At 42.6% G+C, this 18,083-nt stretch overlaps 1 protein-coding gene across 1 annotated transcript in view; it reads right to left on the bottom strand.

Annotated features, from left to right (window-relative positions):
* Window positions 1-244: 244 nt before the first annotated feature.
* LOC142010679 (SUN domain-containing protein 1-like) overlaps window positions 245-18,083 on the bottom strand; it is a 92,366-nt gene continuing 74,527 nt past the window's right edge. Inside the window, 3 exon segments of the mRNA XM_074989105.1 lie at window positions 245-741; window positions 744-983; window positions 1,116-1,717. Of these exon segments, the coding sequence (XP_074845206.1) occupies window positions 245-741; window positions 744-983; window positions 1,116-1,717 (1,339 nt within the window).

Here is an 18,083-nt window from a genome sequence, read left to right as displayed (position 1 = left end):
GCTTTTTTTGGTAGTGATGTTAAGCATGAAAACTTTAAACAACTTTAGCTTTCTGTACCTGCGGACAAACTTCTGTCTTCAGCCTCTCAAAAAGAAAAGGAGGCAATTTTAATGAAAGTTCAGGAAGTGCAGACTTAAACTTGATAGCTGGAGTGGTGCCAGATCAATGCTGGGAAGTTTACTAAGCAACATATCAGTAGCTGACTGAAATTTACTCCATTTATTTTGTAGGCTATACTGTGAATTATATGTAGGCAAGAAGGAAAGTGTCTTTCAGTACCTCAGATTTTGCAGAAAGTTTTCCAATAAGATCTTCTAGTGCTAGAATGCGCAATTCATGTTCTTGGTGTAAAGCCAGAAAATCAGTCATTGAATGTTCCATTTCCTCAGATTTCGTTTCCTTAATATGTTGGCCCATTACATTTTTAATTAGTGTCAGCATCTCACTTTTGTCATTCATCTGGACAACCTGATCCTGAAGCTTCTTCAGTTGTAGTATCACTTTGCCATAATCTTCATCATTGTGATGACATCTGTCAGACATGAAGGCCACTTGCTTTTCCAGTTCACTCACACGACTAGAATTAAAGAACTGTACGGCATCCTGTGGAGGCTGAACATAGTAAGAGGAATCAGGACATGGTTTAAGAATCTGCACAGTCTCATCTAGTTTTTGTGTTTGCCGTTGTAGGCTTGACCAGCTAAATATAGGCAGTAATGAAAGGAAACCTTCAAAGCCCCAGTACCTAGCAAAAAGAGCAGTGGGATGAGAAACAGTAACAACTTGCAAATCTTTGGAAGGCATCTTGTAAGAACAAACACATTCAACAGAGAAATCAGGGTAACAAGTTGATACCATCCAGTTCCAAGCCACCAGAATACTCCAGAAGCTGCCTTCCATAAGGATTTCCCATTTATACCAAGATGACCACCCTCTTTGAGAAAGTCTTTTACATTCAAACTTCCACAGTAATTCGAGTGAGCTTTAAGTTCACAACCCAAGGTCAGCAAAACCGTTTGAAATAGTTGCACTAACAGGGATGCAAAAGATGTTGCAGTGTATTCGACCAATCGCAGAATCTTATTCATGTAGAAAGAGGTGTTTCTGGAGTTATATTTTTGGCTTCTATCCCTAGAGTAAACTCTTGAAGATGGCATGTGAGAAGCAGAGCACGCTGTGAGGAACTCCTTGCGTTCAGAAAGCATGCTGCAGTCACTGCAGGTATAGCCATTGATCATGGTAGTCTGTGTTTCAGCTGTTGCTATATCACCATTTCCCTGAATCAATGTTGTGTCCCCACCTTTAAAGTCGCATTCATCATCATCCAGCCCCCAAAAATGGTCAACTTCTGTTTGCTCCTGAATCAAAGATTCATCCAATATAGTAGATACCACAGATGTTTCACTGGCATGGCTATTGAAACAGCTTTGGCTAAAAATAGAAGAGCTGGACGCATTTTTTCTTGGAGTATGTTTCATAGTGACAGACTGCTTACTCATATTTTTCCGCTGCTTTCCTGTTCTGGATGACTGGTCTGTCAAAGACATGTTTCCAGTATAAGAATTGCTATGTACATTGTCATTTTGGGCATCATCTATTACATTATATCCTGTAGTGACCAAGCGTAGACTGCGTCGTGACATTCTTGGAGAATCAAACACTGGATCCAATTTGTGTTCAGTCTCAAAATCAAGAGCACTTGAAGAATAACTCAAACTGCACAGGGAGGAGGGACAAACAGCTTCTCAAATTTTTGCATTACTTCCCTTTGCGAACATGTGTAATACATTTGTGACCAATAGTTAAATTATATTGCATTCAGAAGGATGGTCATTTCTATGCTTCAACTATAGTTGACTTAAGAACTTTTTTCCAACATCTGCCCAGTGGACATAACAACTAGCTGAATGTTTCTTTAGCTCAAACTGTATTTCATTAATCTCATGAATCTTGGTGAGGAGACATGTGGGTTTCTGAACAGAAGAGAATGCAAAACTTACTAGAATGTTCAGACTCATTATCCTTCCAAAAATTCTAGAATGGGAAAGTGTCACACATGAAATGTGTACTTTCCCAAAGTTTTCATGAGAATTTATTTCATTGGCCTTCTTTCTGCTTATATATAATCACTCCTTCCCAAAAATGGATGTTATAAGATTTCTTGGAATAATGTTTACTAGAAGTACTTTTCATTACAGTTGATATTTATGAAGTCTGGGCTGCTATTTTGCTCCTACCACCAATAGCATTCACTTGAAGACTCACTCAGTGAAACAATTTTGTTGTTATATAATTTTCAACATCGTTTAGTCTCAAATTGGCAAGCCCCCTTGGTTTCAGCTTTAATATCATCACTTGCTACTTTGGAATCATGGAGGGTCATATAATTGAGATGCTTTGCTTTCAAACTGCAGAAAGAAAGGAAGAGACGGGGCTCACTTGTCCATAAGAGTCAGAGACTATGACTCAACACTGCCACTGATGTTGGGATAACTTATGTCACTCAAAGATGTGACTATGCCAGCTTCCTGAGTGACAAAAGTTACAGTGACATGAGCATCAGTGTGTACAGTGCTATGTTGGTGGAGAGTTTCTCCTACCGACATAGCTGACATCACTCATTGGGAGTGAATTAACTAAGTCAAAAGGCATGTCTACACTAGGAAATGATTCTGAAATAACTAAAACCAATGTAATAACTCCTGGAACAGCTAAACCGAAATAGCAAGCCAACACTATGGGGAAGAATCACAATAAGGTGGAAAGATTCCAAAAGAGCATGTACACACTGCAGAGATTCTGCCCTGGACCCAGAGCCCCCAGAAGCACTCTGGGGAGAGCACCAGGAGGGCAGATACTCCCTATAGCCAAGGGGTCAGGCAAGCTGCAATGTGGGCTTTCAGAAACTCCTGTCTATGGCCAAGTCTCACAAGGCAGTCTGCCACTGCCTCCCCCACGGGACATCAAAGGGATGCAGTGGACACATGCCTTCCTGTCCTCTGGTTGCCCTTCTCGATCCCACATGATGCACAATGTGGAGCCACAGCAGCTGCAAAACATTGTCACGCCCACAGGCCGTAGGCAGCACCTCATGGGGCATTCAGAAGCAGCAAGTTTGTATAATTTTTGGTGGAACCCAAAATGATTTCAAGCCCCCACACACCTACCTTGTAAATTAACATAAACATAGATTGAAAACAGTCCATCACCCCCTCCCACCAATACTCAGTGCCGGGATTCCCTACGCTCAGGTCCCTTCCCCACCTGAGCTGTGCTAAAGCATCACCAGCTGTGTTCTCCTCCCTTTCTTTGTGCACCCTTGGGCTGCTTGAGGTGAAGGAGCAGCAGTCCGGTGTAGGAGCGATTAGCAATGCTAACAGCTTTGTGCATCTAGGAGGGTCAGTTTTCCCATGTGGTTGTAAGGGGTGGTGCAGGAGCTAGGGGTGCAGGAGATGCAAGGTGTCGGAGTAAAGGGGCAGAGTGCAGGGGCTAGGGGCACAGGAGGGAGGTGCAAGGGGCAGGAGTGCCAGGGTTGGGTCACAGGAGAGAGGCATAGGCATTGGGGGCAAAGGGGGCAAAGTGCAAGGGGAGAGGAGAGCATAGGGCCCCTGTGCGGGACCAGGGGCAACAGGGGCACCATTACCACAGGGACCTGCGACACTAAAATGCAAATTGTGTCCCATTTTCCCTAAGGTCAACCTTGTGCAGGACACTCACCCAAGAAGCCCTGTCAGGCAGCAGGCAGCTGGTCACATGCAAGGTCTCTCCTCTCCTCTTGCTGTCCTCACTGGGGTGGGAGGCACCCCTGGGAGAGGGGTACTGTCAATCATGTCACATTCTCTTCACCACTTCCCTCCTGCAGCACAGGTACAGAAGCTGCAGCATGCTGGTTAACTCAATATACTCACTATATGCATGCCCGATATCCAAGTTTTTATTATCTTTGCAACTTGAATGACTTGCTGATCAAAATCATTTGCTAAGATATTTTGATTAAGGACAAATTTCTCTAATGGGAAAAAGATGAAGATGAAAATTACCAAATATGTTTTTGCAAAATTGTTCACATAACATTAGAAATGAGAGTTCACGGAATGTTTTGCTATGGACCCCCCCCCACCCCACCCCCCCAAAAAAAAGATTTGTACATTATTCTACATTTCTGTAGACAAGCAACTCTGGTATATATATCATTCCCCATTGGTAATAAAAATTCACATTCAACAGCATGCATTGTTTAGAATGCCTTTCAATCACAAAACTCAGGGTTTGTCTTGTCTTGTGGTTTAGACAGAAGAACACTAATATTTGGAGGAATTAAGTGTTAATGTTACACTTGTTACTCCTCTCACCAGGCTTGCAGGAGTTGGGTGACAAGAACACAACTCCAGGGGAAGTCCTTTGATCTGCTGCTCTGTCCTCTGGGGGTCAAAAAGTGTTCTGACAATTACTTATTTCTTGTGGCACTAGAAGATGCTGATAACCACAAGCTTTACTTAAGCAGTGACACTGAAATCCCTCTAAGGCTGGCTGGCAATGCCATCTAGTGTACGGCAGTGGGGAATTAAAGTTAAATACGGTAAATAATCTGTTATCTTAGCTCCCTTCTTACTACCATCTCCTCTGTGTATAGGCCTGACTGACCTTAAAACAAAAGGAAAGCCAGTAACATATGAAGACAGAAATATATTGAATTTCTCTATCCAAGCTGAGGACATGAGCGTAACATTTGAAGAACATATTGTGCTTATGGATATTAGGAGACATAGAGCAGTCCATATTTCAAAAATTAATTCTGTGTAGATTTTTTTCCATTCAAAATATATCATAAGGCAAAATATATCATTCATTACCAGTCTATAGTATACAGTGTGCTACTTAATATAGATTTAGATATATTACATCTGGGAAAGATCTAAAATATCTATACCCTTCCGAGTGCAGGATTGCTCCCTATTAACCATCTTCCAGTGCTTTGGCAATGCAGTTTAATATAACCAAAGTTACGTGGCTTCTGCCTCTTCCTTGGAAGTCTATGGCACTATAGAATAAATCTTCACAAGGATTATTTCTTTTTGTATTCACCTAAAATTTTCCTTTTGTTTAATTTTATAACTTTACCTCTATTGTATTACAGGTTGAACATCTCTAATCCAGCACCCTCAGGACTTGACTTGTGCTAAATGAGAAAACTTGCCAAATCACAGAGGTCAATATTATCTAGCAGCATTACCAACGCTTCCACTCCTTACTGGGCTCTTAGAAGGCATTTAGGTGTAAATTAGAGATAAATAGGAGCATAGAACACTGAGTGCTTATGAACAAACTTTATGGGACCACAAGAGACTTGGCCACACCCAGGACAAGTGGACATCCAGGTTACCAAAATCATGCCAGGACACAGATGTTCCCAGAGGAGAGACTGCCAGACCGGAGATGTTCAACCAGTATTTCCATTTTAATCTTACTCTAGGCTTGTGGGTAACAAAAGAAGCTTGATTATCATTGCTCTTTTTCTCAACTGTTTGAACAACTTTCTAGAAGAGTCTTTAAGTTGTTTATATAGTTGTTGTTGAACACAAAATGGTACTGCAGAGGTACCCTAACACGATCCACTGAGTCAGCACTTCTAGAAGAAGAAACTGGTTGGGATAACCACTGCTTCAGAGCTAGCAAAGCACGCAGAAAAACATAAAATATTGTTTATCCCTAAGTCTTACCTAACTCAGTGGTAGTTTGGGCCCAAGATATTATTTCATTAACAACTACTGTGGAGAATGGAGGAGGTGGTGTTTTTTGTTTTTGTTTTTGTTTTGTTTTAAAATGTTATTTAAAATTGAAAAACAAAACAATAACACACATCAGCTGGTCTATTTCTGAGAAATTAAAAAACAAAAGCAACAGCCAGTTAATAGGACATGCCAGTTATCCAAGTGCCAGATAAAACAGTGTTTACTGTAATTAGTCACTAAAGAATAGGAGTCACTAAGAGCAAAATTTGACATGAATGACAATTTGACATTTCATGTAAATGACGATGTGCAGATGAGAACTTTCGCCCAAAGAGATGTGTTCTTTCTCACCAGCTTTGGGCAAAGGAATTAAATTCCTAGACAAGGCAATACAGTCATTCTACCAGATTCCTCACTCCTGTTGGCTTTGCTGTTGCAGTAACAAAAATGTAAGCTTGTGGTGTTTTTTCCTCAGCTCAAGTTTGTTTAGAAATCATTTGTCAAATAGATGGGTTCAATTATGTGGTCGTCTACAGTAGGTGATGGATACAAAGGCATCTGCAAAGTAGGTGACTGTAAAAGGCCATGGAAAAGAATCAGCAAAGATGGGTCTCATTTCTGTGTTATTTTTCCTGTGTCCCTATCATCTTTTTCAAACTCAACCAGTTCTCTGTTGAACATATTTATGCTCTTGGTAATTTATCCCATACGTTCAGGACGATTTCCTTGAAATTTTTTACATCAACTGTCTCCTTGCTTTCAAGTTCATCCTTTTCTAAGTTATATCCTTGTTTCTCTCATCCCCTTCAGCAAAGGAAAATCCTTGTCAGATCTCTACACTTTTTCCTCTTGTCTTGCAAAGCATCTTCCTCTGTCTTCTCTTTTACGACAAAGAATGCTGCTTCCATTTTTGCTCAACTAAAGATTCTGAAAATTCACATGCTCACAAAACTACAGCAGTAGCAAAACATCCATTGACTGAAAGGGAGCCCTGAGACACTCAATGAGCATATTACAATCTTATATATCTAAATAGGAGGCAAGATTATGGCTTTTCAGGCATTGTCTGAAATGGGTATGTGGGGAGGGTACTGAAATGAACAGCCCCAGTCGAGGGTTTCTGGTTGGACCTTGTCAGGCTCCATACCTGTAGACTGTATGGAGATCACAGGCCAAAGTGGCCCCTGCTGCACTTTCTGAGTAGGAGCAACTTGCAATCCTCCCATTTGCCAGCTCAGCTCACCTTACACAGGCCCCTACCTTCACCTTCTCCTGCCTATGGGAGGTGAGCGCTACTGTCAGTGCTTACCTGAAAAGCAGTCCTAGCACTCAAGGCCCACAAGGACTGGGCATGTGACCAATCCTCCTGTGCCTGAGGATTCATGAGGGATACAAATTAATGTCCTCCTCCAACTCTTGCAGAGCACTGAAGGTTTAGTCACAATCTAGTCACATCTAATCACAGTCTAGTAGAATGAGTATGTGATCTCATGTGGGTCTGACAACACTGAGGTAACATATTAGGCCAATTTTGGTTTTAGTTTACAACAGCTAAATCTGGAGTAACTCCACTGACCACTGTTGAGCTATTCTGGATTTACACCAGTGTAAGAGAACAGAAGTTGGCTCATGGTCTCTGCCTCAAAGACCTGACCATTCAAGCTTTCTTTATGGAAATCCCAATTAATTTCCATATGAAATACACATCTGAAATGAAGAGCACCCTTCAATAGTGTATAATCACCATGGAATCTGATTAATTCACGTATACTCTTAGGACTTTTAGTAGCAAAGAGCTTTATTCCCGGGGGCCAAAATCCAACTGCCTGGATCACATGGCAGAATCAATGCCTACACCAAAAGTTAAGTGGAAGAATCCACAGATGTTGCAATCTGTGATTGCATGCTCAAACAGCAGGCAGTGTTCGTTTAAAAAAGAATCTGCGAAAAATAAATGTAAAGACTACGTTAGCATAAACTTTAAATATTATGTCTTAGTGTGGGTCATACTGGGACAAACTACCAAGGTGTTACACGATTTGCAAACCTCACACTAAGGCAGGGACAATGAAAGGGCTGTAGCAAAACTGGTGCAAGGAGGCCCTGCCCCTCAGGCACTGCTGAGCATGCTTATGGCAGAAGACCAGGTTAAAGGAAGCTTCAGCAGCCTGGAAGGAGCAAAAGAGGCAATTTCCTGGAAGAGCACCAAAACATGAGAGGAAGCTTCTACTCAACAGACATGACCAGAGGTCTGCAACCAAAATAGCGAGACAAGCCATTTCAAATTCAGTTACAACCTAAGTACTTCAAGAGCCACAATGCACGTGAATACGAGACAGTCCTTAACAAATATCTTCAAACCGTACTTTTTGTAACCTGTATTTTAAGACCAGCGCACATGCAATGATTTGTACCAGTTAGAAAGTTACTTTCACCCCTCGACTGGAGAACTAATGAGAACAAGGTAAACACGGCACCTGGGGATAGGCTTTTAAGCAGGAAGGAGAAATATTCACATCAAACCTCCTGCACCCTCCCTGCCATTCCCAGGTTCTATCCCTCAACCCCAAACCCTCCCCGCATCTTCAGCCTTTACCTTCCTCAGCCCCCAAATCCATTCCCCATCCCCAAGCTTCATCCCCCATCCCACAATGCCTCCCCACATCCCCAAGCTTAGCCCCTCTCAGCCCTAAACCTGCACCCCATCCCCAGGCTTACCCTGCCTCAGCCCACAAGCTCCTCCAGCTGCACTCGCTACCGCTGCTCCTCTGCAACCTCCACCTCCGCCTCACTGCTCCCCCACCTCCTCCCCCTCCTCTTCCTCCTTCTCAGCGGGGCTGCGCTGCACCAGCAGGGGCACTAGCAGGCACATGTTTGCAAGCCCCTTATTTCACACAGTGCCCTGGTGACTCAGTATCGGAGGGGTAGCCATGTTAGTTTGGATCTGTAACAGCAACGAAGGGTCCTGTGGCACCATATGGACTAACAGAAAAGTTTTGAGCACGAGCTTTCGTGAGCACAGACTCACTTCATCAGATGCTGGTCCTGATGAAGTGAGTCTGTGCTCACGAAAGCTCATGCTCAAAACTTTTCTGTTAGCCTATAAGGTGCCACAGGACCCTTCGTTGCTGTTACTGGTGACTCAGATGCCTTCTGCAGTTTTTCTACACATTTTGCACAGCTGAGGCTACTCTTGCAAGTGCTTATGAAAAGGCAGGGGACTTGCCCTGCTCACTTGTGGGGGGATGGGATTAGGGAGGGCCCCCCAACCCAGCTCTTGCTCCCCCAGAGTGGGGCTCCCCACTGTAGGGGCCTAAGGCCTCAGCCACACACAGTGCATTTTGCAAGCTTGAATCCCCACACATGTGCACTCAGCCGTGCCATGCCTACCCTGCATTTACCACCGGCTGAAGCCCCAGCGCACATTTCATAGGCCACCGACCTCAGGATGTCAGAGACTTTCACAAGACTGGACATTGTGTGGGTCAGACGAGGGCACTGGCCTGCTCGATCAACTGCGGGAGTGGACAGCAGTGTGTGGGGCCCCGAGACAGCTAAAAGCTGGAGATGTGGGGTGGGGAGCTCTCCTGCTCACTTCCCCCACCAGCAGCATGGGCAGCTCCCTGCTCTGTCACCACTGAAATAACAAAACTAAATTTAATTGGTCTAACATCTGGATCCCTCCTGCCACCCTGCCAGCCATTAAACCAATTAAATTTAGTTCCATTATTTCAGTGGTGGGAAGACACGGATCTGCAAGAGGAGCCAGCAGCACCTGGAGCAGCAAATGAGTCTGTAAAGAGTCACATGCAGCTCCAGAGCTGCAGGTTGCTGTCCCCTGGACATGACTGTGAGTTTCCCTGCCCTCCCGTGCTCCCCAAGAGTGGTGAACTCTGAGCAATGGCTCAAGAAGACCACCAATGTCAGCCCTAGACTGTGGAGGAAAGGGAGGTGTTGGAAGTAAAGGCTCTAAGATGACTGTAAGCACGCTGCAAACTCTGTGCAGCATGGTAGGAAGTGGCACAGGGGAAGATGAACACTTGAACCAGATGAACTCGATGCAATTCATGATGCTTCACTTTGAGGGCTTTGAGCTGGGACTGTGGAGGAGGAGGATTCGGGTCCCTCTAATCATCCCAGAACTATCCTCCTGGCTTCAGGAAAACAGTCCCACTAAGACCTTTTGCAGAGGAAAGGGAGACAGTGAATTCACAGAAAGGCTGGAGTCAGAGGCCCAGACCATTAGACTTGCTGACAGCCTAAACCAGTCCTCCATAGACTGATAGAAGGACTGGAGCTCGCCCCAAATCAGCAGGCCTGCTGACTGAAGAAACCACCCAGCTACATAAGGGAAGTAGTATGTTCTCCATTTTTTGACGTCTTCAGGCCAGGACTGGCTAAATCTCTGGAAAGTAGGCTTCAGTTAAACAGAAGTTACTGGAATTAATACAGTGGTAACTGAGTAAAATTCTGTGGCCTCTGTTATGCAGGAGCTCAGAAAAGATTATCTGATGGTCCCTTTAGACATATTGCTTGATAGATTCATAAAGTTTAAGATAATCCAAAGTCATTCTCCCCAAATAATTAAAATCCAGCTATTTATATTTATATTGTCAGACCCATTTGTTTGTACTATTATTTCTTGTGGCTTTGCAAATCATAATTTCGATTTCTTTGAATTTAAAATCTGTCTTAACCTTGTAATATATTTTTGCATTTAATCCAACTGTGGCCGTTACATTTCAAGAATGTATTCAGAATTTGGAATACTGAGAAATATGAATGGAATCAATTATCAACCACATAGGACAAATGCATTCTTTTTCTCTCTCAGCAAGTACTATGATGTACTTTAATGTTATAGGAAAATGTTTTTTCTTCTTTTGCATTACTGTTAGAATGCTAATTGAATGGGGCAGTTTCCACATGTAGCTTTAGTTATGTGCGTAAAACTCAAAAAACTGAGGGTTTTGGTTTGGAGTGGTAATCAAATAACTGGATACTTGTTTGATTTGTAATGTTTGGACGGTTGACAAGCAACTTTTACAAACCACTTAAATCTACAAACACTGCCTGAAAATCCTACCAAAAGAGTTTCATTTTTATGAAACAGATTTCTTGTTTTTCCGCAGTAAAGTTGACAGTACTGTGCGGATTCTTTCTGGTAATCTTTTGGCACTTCCGCTTCCACTCTTACATGGAGCCTGGAAGTACAAAGGTGCACTGGAATCAAAAGTGTTTTTTCCAAAATAGCTGAAAAAGGTTCTAATTCAGGTTTATCTTAGCTGTGAATCAGTTCTTACTTTGTCCAGTCAGCTTCCCCATCTCCATTGACTATGGGGCCCAGCCACCCTCTTTCTTCTTTTTATATGGAGATACACATCTCATAGAGCTGGAATGGACCTTGGAAGATCATCTAGTCCAGTCCCCTGCCCTTCTGTCAGGACCAAGCACCATCCCTTTTTTTAAACTGTTTACCCTAGATCCCTCTCCCCCCGCTGCCGCCCAGGGATTGAACTCACAACCCTGGGTTTAGCAGGCCAATGCTCAAACCACTGAGAGGGCTACTGGGAAGGAAATCTGCACAATAGTCTCCTTGTGGATGCTATTTACGGTGAATCTAAATGTCCAGCACCATCCATGTAGAGGTCCTGTGACTCCATGTTGATACTATATCCCCAGTGTCTACCATGTCCCACAACTCCCTGGCTGAATTTCTGCAGCTGAGTGTTGCTCTGGATTTTCAAGGAAAGACTGCTGTGTTTTATAGCCACTAGCAACTCATGCAATGACTATAGCTATAGAATTGGCCAGATCTTCACCCAGACCCCATATCTGCTCTGTAGAAATCCTGTACTGTGAGATACAGCCAATATCAGAAAAATCAAAACAACAGTCTACGAGACAAACAGGATATGTTTACTACACAGCAAAGTTATTTTAGAATAATGGCCACTATCCTGAAATAATAATAATTTCAAAATATCAGACAGCTTATTTCAAATTTGGTATACCTCACTCTACAAGGAATAGTGCCTATCCTAAAATAGATATTTTGGAATAAGGGCTATTTCAAAATAAGCTGTTTCAAAATAGCTTTTTCCAAAATAAAGCTGCTGTGTAGATGTAGTATTTTGGATTAGAGCCCCTGGAAGCGGTGATTCTAGAGGATCTAATCCAAAATGGGCCCTATTGTGTGTGGATGCACTGTTCCAGAATATCTTATTTTGAAGTAATAACTCTGGAATAACTCTGTGGTGTAGACATATCCCCAAACATCAGAATGGTGTGCTGCCTCCTAAAAGGCAAAGAAGTGGTATGTCACTCTAATATTGGATAGGCTTCTGAAGATGATGGTGCTTCATATTGGCACAAATGACAGTGTTGTGATGTATTTTGCTTATGGTAGATGATGTCAAGGTATGTGGGAGTGTGCTGAATAAGACTGTCCAAACTATCTTCTCTAAGATCATTCCTGTCCATTAAGCAGAGGAAGAAACAAGGCAACAGGTTCTGGAAGTGAATTGATGTCTGAGTAGTGGTGTAGGATAACAGGTGCTGGTTTTATAGAAAATAGGTCTGCCTTCTGGAGAGGGACCTCTATAATTTTGATGACCTGCCATTCAGTGAAAAGGGAACCAACATCCTAGGTACTGTCTGATCACAACAGTAAGGAGAAGGTTAAACTAACAACAAAAGTAAAGGGTAAAAAGTTACTTAATGGTAACTGCTACAGATCGCTAAAACACACAGGGGACCAGAATGATAATTTCCTTGTGCTCTGTGACATGTGGGGAAAATTCCACATGAGCCTGGGGGCACTTCAACATGAGTAACCTACACTGGTGGTCTCCTGTTGCCAGTATTAAGACATCTTTAGAATTTCTAAAGATAATGGCTGACACATTCTGAACTCAAAAGTATTGCACAAGCGAATTCTTTATAAGCTCTTGTTGTAAGACGCAAAGAAAAATTGGCCACAGAACTAAAAATTAATGGTACTTAGGTACAAGCAGCCATCATTTTATAATGTGCAAACAGAATAAAATCCAGGCCAGTAATGTATGTTGTTTGTGCCTTAATAGGGCCAATTTCAGAAAGCTGAAAACAATTATGAGCTAAATCAGCTGGAAGATTTCATCCAGAAGAATGTGAATGATCAGTAATCATCTCAGAACACCTTACTAGCTGCCCCAAAAGCCCACAATTGAGGAAGAAGGCTAAGATGGTTTAAAAACCAATCTTGTTTTATGAAGAAGTTAGCTTAAAATATAAAAATTTGTACATCAAATCAAATGCAGAAAGAGGAAACTGATAGTAGCTAATATAAATGAGAAGTTAAGAATTGTGGAAAAAGGTAAGGGAAGCCCAGGGGAGTAAGCCAAAATCAATAGCTAGCACAGTTAAGAACAATAGAAGGAGCTTTTGAAATGAGGAAAAGGGGAATTAATTTTTAAAAGGACTGTTTTCCTTACTAAATGAAGGAAACAATGAAAAACAAAGTTATGAATAACATCATATTCAATTTGTTTTAATAAAGGTTTTTTATAGTGCAAAATCAGATAAAAGATAAATGAAGCTATGAAAACTCCATGACACCAACAAACCCAAAACACTCTGGATGAAATTTCAGAAAGCTCAGAGATAAAAGGAACAGGGTAGAAAAAAACACAAAAAAGATACCAGACTATTAATACCTCTTCTTTTTCTAATCTTTATCACCCCACTGTTTGAACTGCAGGGCAGGATTAACTCAGTGTTTATCCTGGATTAAAGCATTCCTGACTTCTACCAAGTCCAAGATAAATATTTTAAACAGATTCCAATCAAAATCACTTACCCTAGATAGACGGGCTTTTTGGACTCTTTGGAGGTGGGGCTGAGAGCAATGGATTATTTATTTCTATCCCAGGAGAATGCAGAGTGAGCAGAACTAGATTTCTAAACCTGTTAAGGGCTGTGTCAAGACAGATATTCTTTGAATGAGATGTGCCTCGTTTTCTTGTGCACGCAGTAGTATAAATCAAGAGTGACTCCAGTTTTAGGCCCTATAAGACAGGAATATCATTCTGACTTCATATACTCACAGACTATGGCTATGAAACCTGTCCAGACATCACGTCAGCAGGAGGGTGTGGCCACATTTGGAATATGGTGATGAGGCCAGAGGATCCCTTACTGGACCAACCCTCTTAGGGTATAACTGGCCTTGCAAAGAAAGGATGAACATTTCACTTGATGAGATTTCTCTAGCTGTCTGTCTTTCATGGAATATTCTAGGTATCAGTGGACAGAACCTGACTGATTTGGGTTAAAACCCAAAAAAGCTTGATTACTGTGAAGCAAATTGTGACTAGATAGCCGCTGGCTACAAGGATGAGGCAGTGACCTCAGAGGCCTGTGGCAGGAGAGCAGAGTTGCTTTGACTACAGTGATGAGGCACTGAGGTCAGCAATAGGGTGGAATTAGGATTTAGATTTCGAGTGAGGTTTTAGGTTTAGGATTGAGGGTTAGAGTTAGGACCTCCAGCGCCAAATGAAGCTTATGGAAACTTCTTGTCACCCTGTGGTGGCCAGCCCACCCCAGCCAAGCCCCCGTCTATGGATGTGGTGATGAGAACTGGCCTGCTATACAGCTTGGCCTATATAAACAAGGAGCGTGACTCTAGGTGTGTGCCTCACACGCTGAGAAGTGAACAGGAGAGAGCCTCCTGGCCCAGGTCTACGCACTCAGACTACAAGCGCTCACCCTAGTGCTCTAAAAGGAGCTGTGTAGACAGTGCTTCAACGTGATAGGGAGCTGTTAGTATTGCTTAGTCTTGCTGCGTCTCCACAGACAACGAAAGATTGCTCCCTGGGCTCTTCTCTTCTGGGGTTTCCTCATATCTAATAACAAGCTGTGCAGCTCAGTTGTTTGCATCGCTGTGCTCTTTATCCACTCAGAGCCCTTTGAAGTAGATCATAGGCGTTCTAGTGAATGAGTAATGCCATACATTAGTGTGCCGGAAAGGAAGTACAGCACTCTGCTTGTTTCCATTTCTGAGGGAAATTTATCTAACTAGAATTGAGTTAGCTAGTTTGGAATGTGGCCCAGACACCAAAGTTAATCATGCCTAACTCTTGATAAATTTGCAAAGGTATCTATGAAGACTGCCTGTGTCCAGGACTTCAGTTCTGTCTCCCCTGAAAGACAGATTTGTCCTCTTCTTCCGATGACTTTCACATAGGAAAATTGCCAGAAATCCCTTCAAAATAAGGTCACAGAATAGCACTGAAAGAAGTCTTAAAATATGCAGTTGCTGTAGCCTCTGAGCGAGAAAGATACTGTCTGGAAATATTTCACAAAAATAAATTTAAGGATCAACCAGGTGAGCCAAGTCCACAGTGTGGAGACTGTATGAGGTAATTCAGATGTATCTCAAACTGGCATTTTCATATGGAAAGCTTTTTCTGCAAAAGAGAGGAAAAGCAATTTCAAGGGAAATCTGAAAAATATTTAGCAATTTAGACTTCTGCATTTTTTTCCCAGTAGTTAGTCGGAATATCACTGCATTGCTCCACTGTCCCATGCTCAGTAGCTTGAGTTGCAAAAGTTATATACATCAGTAAAGAATATGCTTATTGACGTTTAGTTTCCTTGGTAGTGAAGGAGAAGATTTGTCATCCTTTCCTATCTGAGCTTTCCACATGAGCAACTGCAATTTCACCAAGCTCTTCTGCACCTAATATCCCATGGATTTTGGAACAAGAACAGGCCTCCTGACTTCAAGCTCCAGTCCTCAGTGGGACCAGCATGCAGAGGGGAGCAGACTGCATCCCATAAAAGGAATGGCAGCAGATGTTCCCCCTATGTGCTGGGAAGTGACAAGGAATTTTGTTCCCTGAGGCAGAATGTACCCAATGGGTTGATTTGTTTCCCCAAGGCTCCCTGTGAGCTGGGCTTAATAAGCACTGGCTAGCACCAAATGACTAGAGCCATAAAATACTGGCACGCTGTCATTTAAACAATTTGGAAAAGCAATAAGGAAAACCTTACACAAAGAACATACATAAAAATGCATCAATCAAAATTACTGAATACATGGAATGGACTCCAGGCCTTGGCTCTGCAACAGCTTCAAGAGACTTAGGTGGAAAATTACAAGTTATTTGAAAATGAGTTGGGGTAGGAGATTGGAAAAGCAAGGAGAGAAAGGCGACACAAGATACATAGCTGGTTGGAAGCAAAAAGGAGTCAAAGAAGGAAGAATAGACTCAGACGTGCTAAGTTCTTTAAAATTGTGGTTTAATAGAGATCTTAATGGCAAAATGTTAAATTACCTCAACGTGGTTCTGAAAAAGGAAAATAAGGAGTTTTCTGAGTATGTAGGTTACACTTAGTAAAGATTTTGAAATGAAAGCATTGTGATAAAGGTCCAAGCCTGTGGTGTGGCTCACACAATCAAGGAGTGGTAATGTAGCTGGTTTGGACATATGCAAAGGATCAAAGATGGGGACCTGGGGAAGACAACTTTGTGAGAAAGGAATGGATGGGTTACAGCAAAGAAGATGATCAGGTGGACCATAATGTCACCTTAGACACACTAAGAGGGTGGATGCTTGCACAACAAGCCAACCCCAGTTGATGGAATAAGCGAGTTGCACTTATTCGTCATACTAATAGTAATGCAGTGGCATCTAGGGAGGCCACACACTGATCAAGGTTCCACTGTGTTAAGTGCTGTGCAAACAAAGCAAAGACTTTCCTTGCCCCAAGAAGTTTACAAGTGTAGGACAAGAGAATAGATGAACACAATAAACAGGTTGGGGAGCACAAGGAATCCATGAGGCATTGCTATTGAGCTTGAAAAGCGGTGGTCACAACATAGCCACAATCTACCAGCTGTTGTTAATTTTTTCGTACGCATCATTACAGACCAGAATGTTAAGGAGAGGTTTGGCAGCAGCTCGTGGGGTTTTGTCAATGTTTGAAGATGGGGAGCTGTGTTAATGCATGAGGGGCATCATGGAAGAAAACTCAGAAATGTTTGAATACTTATTAGATGGGAAAATGAAAGCTGGCACCATTGAAGAGTGGAAATAGGGGCAGGATGTGCACAAGGAATTGGGGGTCGAGCAGAACCACCACCCCCAGTAACTGGTGAGGACACCAAACTGTGTGCCCCTCCACCAGAAGTGCCCCTCCAAATGCACATATTTAATTTCCTGCACTTGCCCCGAATAATGGTGCGAGTACAGACAACGAATAGATTGTGCAGGACCTTCAACGTGAGTAGGAGTAGTTTGTGTTTGATATGATGGAGAAGGGGGAGCCAAGGGAGGGTGGAAAGACAGGAAAGACATGGCTGGAACAATAAGCCAGGAAAATTACTTCTCCAGCAGCAATTAGATCAAATAGAAGACAGGCAAGATTGAATTTGCGAGGAGGCTGCCGTGTTTGAGAAACCAGGTGAAGTGGGGCCTGGATAAGTGTTTGTGAATGGAGAAGAAAAGCTGCTCTCCTGAAGTCAATAATGTTGCAGTCATGCAGGATCTGAAGTTGCTCAGTTGTTCCTGGCTAATGGAAGCCAGATGTCTCAAAACTCTGTATCTAAGACCAAGTAAATATGTTTTGGTAAATGGTGGAATAATTTCAGTTCAACAATATCTTTTCCCACTCTGATACCACCATGGTGAACTTGCTGGCTCATAACTAGGTACCTTCTCTCCACCACAGCTGAACTGGAGGGAATGGGCAAGCAAATATATAGCATTGTGTGCCCAGTAGGAAAAGAGCAAGAGTAACATCCTGGGGACTGGTTGGAGAGGGAAGGCCAGGCAGCCCGACAGTTGAAAGACAGACAGGGAGGCAGCATGTTGTTAACATAGGATCACAGCAGAAGCAAGATATACACCCAGGTGCAAGGCCTCATGTGACAGGAAAAAGAGGATTTGTAGGGGGCCCACTGAGATTCTCCATGCTGTAATTTTCTTGGACTGCCCTTAAATGAGTTAGGAATGGTTAGGTTGCTTTTTTTGTTAAAGCCACTGTAGGGTATTTGAATCCTTACTTTGACAACCCTATTAACATGCTTCTGCTGCTGACTTGAGATGTGAACCTTGCTGAAATGGACTCACCTGTGACTAGAGTCCATAAAACCTCGAGGTTGTAGAATCTGCAACATATGTTTTGGATTCCGTGACAGTCATCTACACTACAAGATAAATTCTCATTTGAAGCCGTTAGCTTGATACTACCCTGTGACTGTCCTCACTGTAAATACCATTAACTCAATTTAGGGAGCACTAAAATCATTATCATAATATCATTGGTACACCTGCTGGGGGTAGGGCAAGTTCGAATTTAAAAGT

This window comes from Carettochelys insculpta, chromosome 3 (genome assembly GCF_033958435.1).
Source record: "Carettochelys insculpta isolate YL-2023 chromosome 3, ASM3395843v1, whole genome shotgun sequence".
NCBI lineage: Eukaryota > Metazoa > Chordata > Testudines > Carettochelyidae > Carettochelys > Carettochelys insculpta.
Note: the sequence above shows the minus strand (reverse complement) of the source record. Positions and strands in the feature narration are given on the sequence as shown.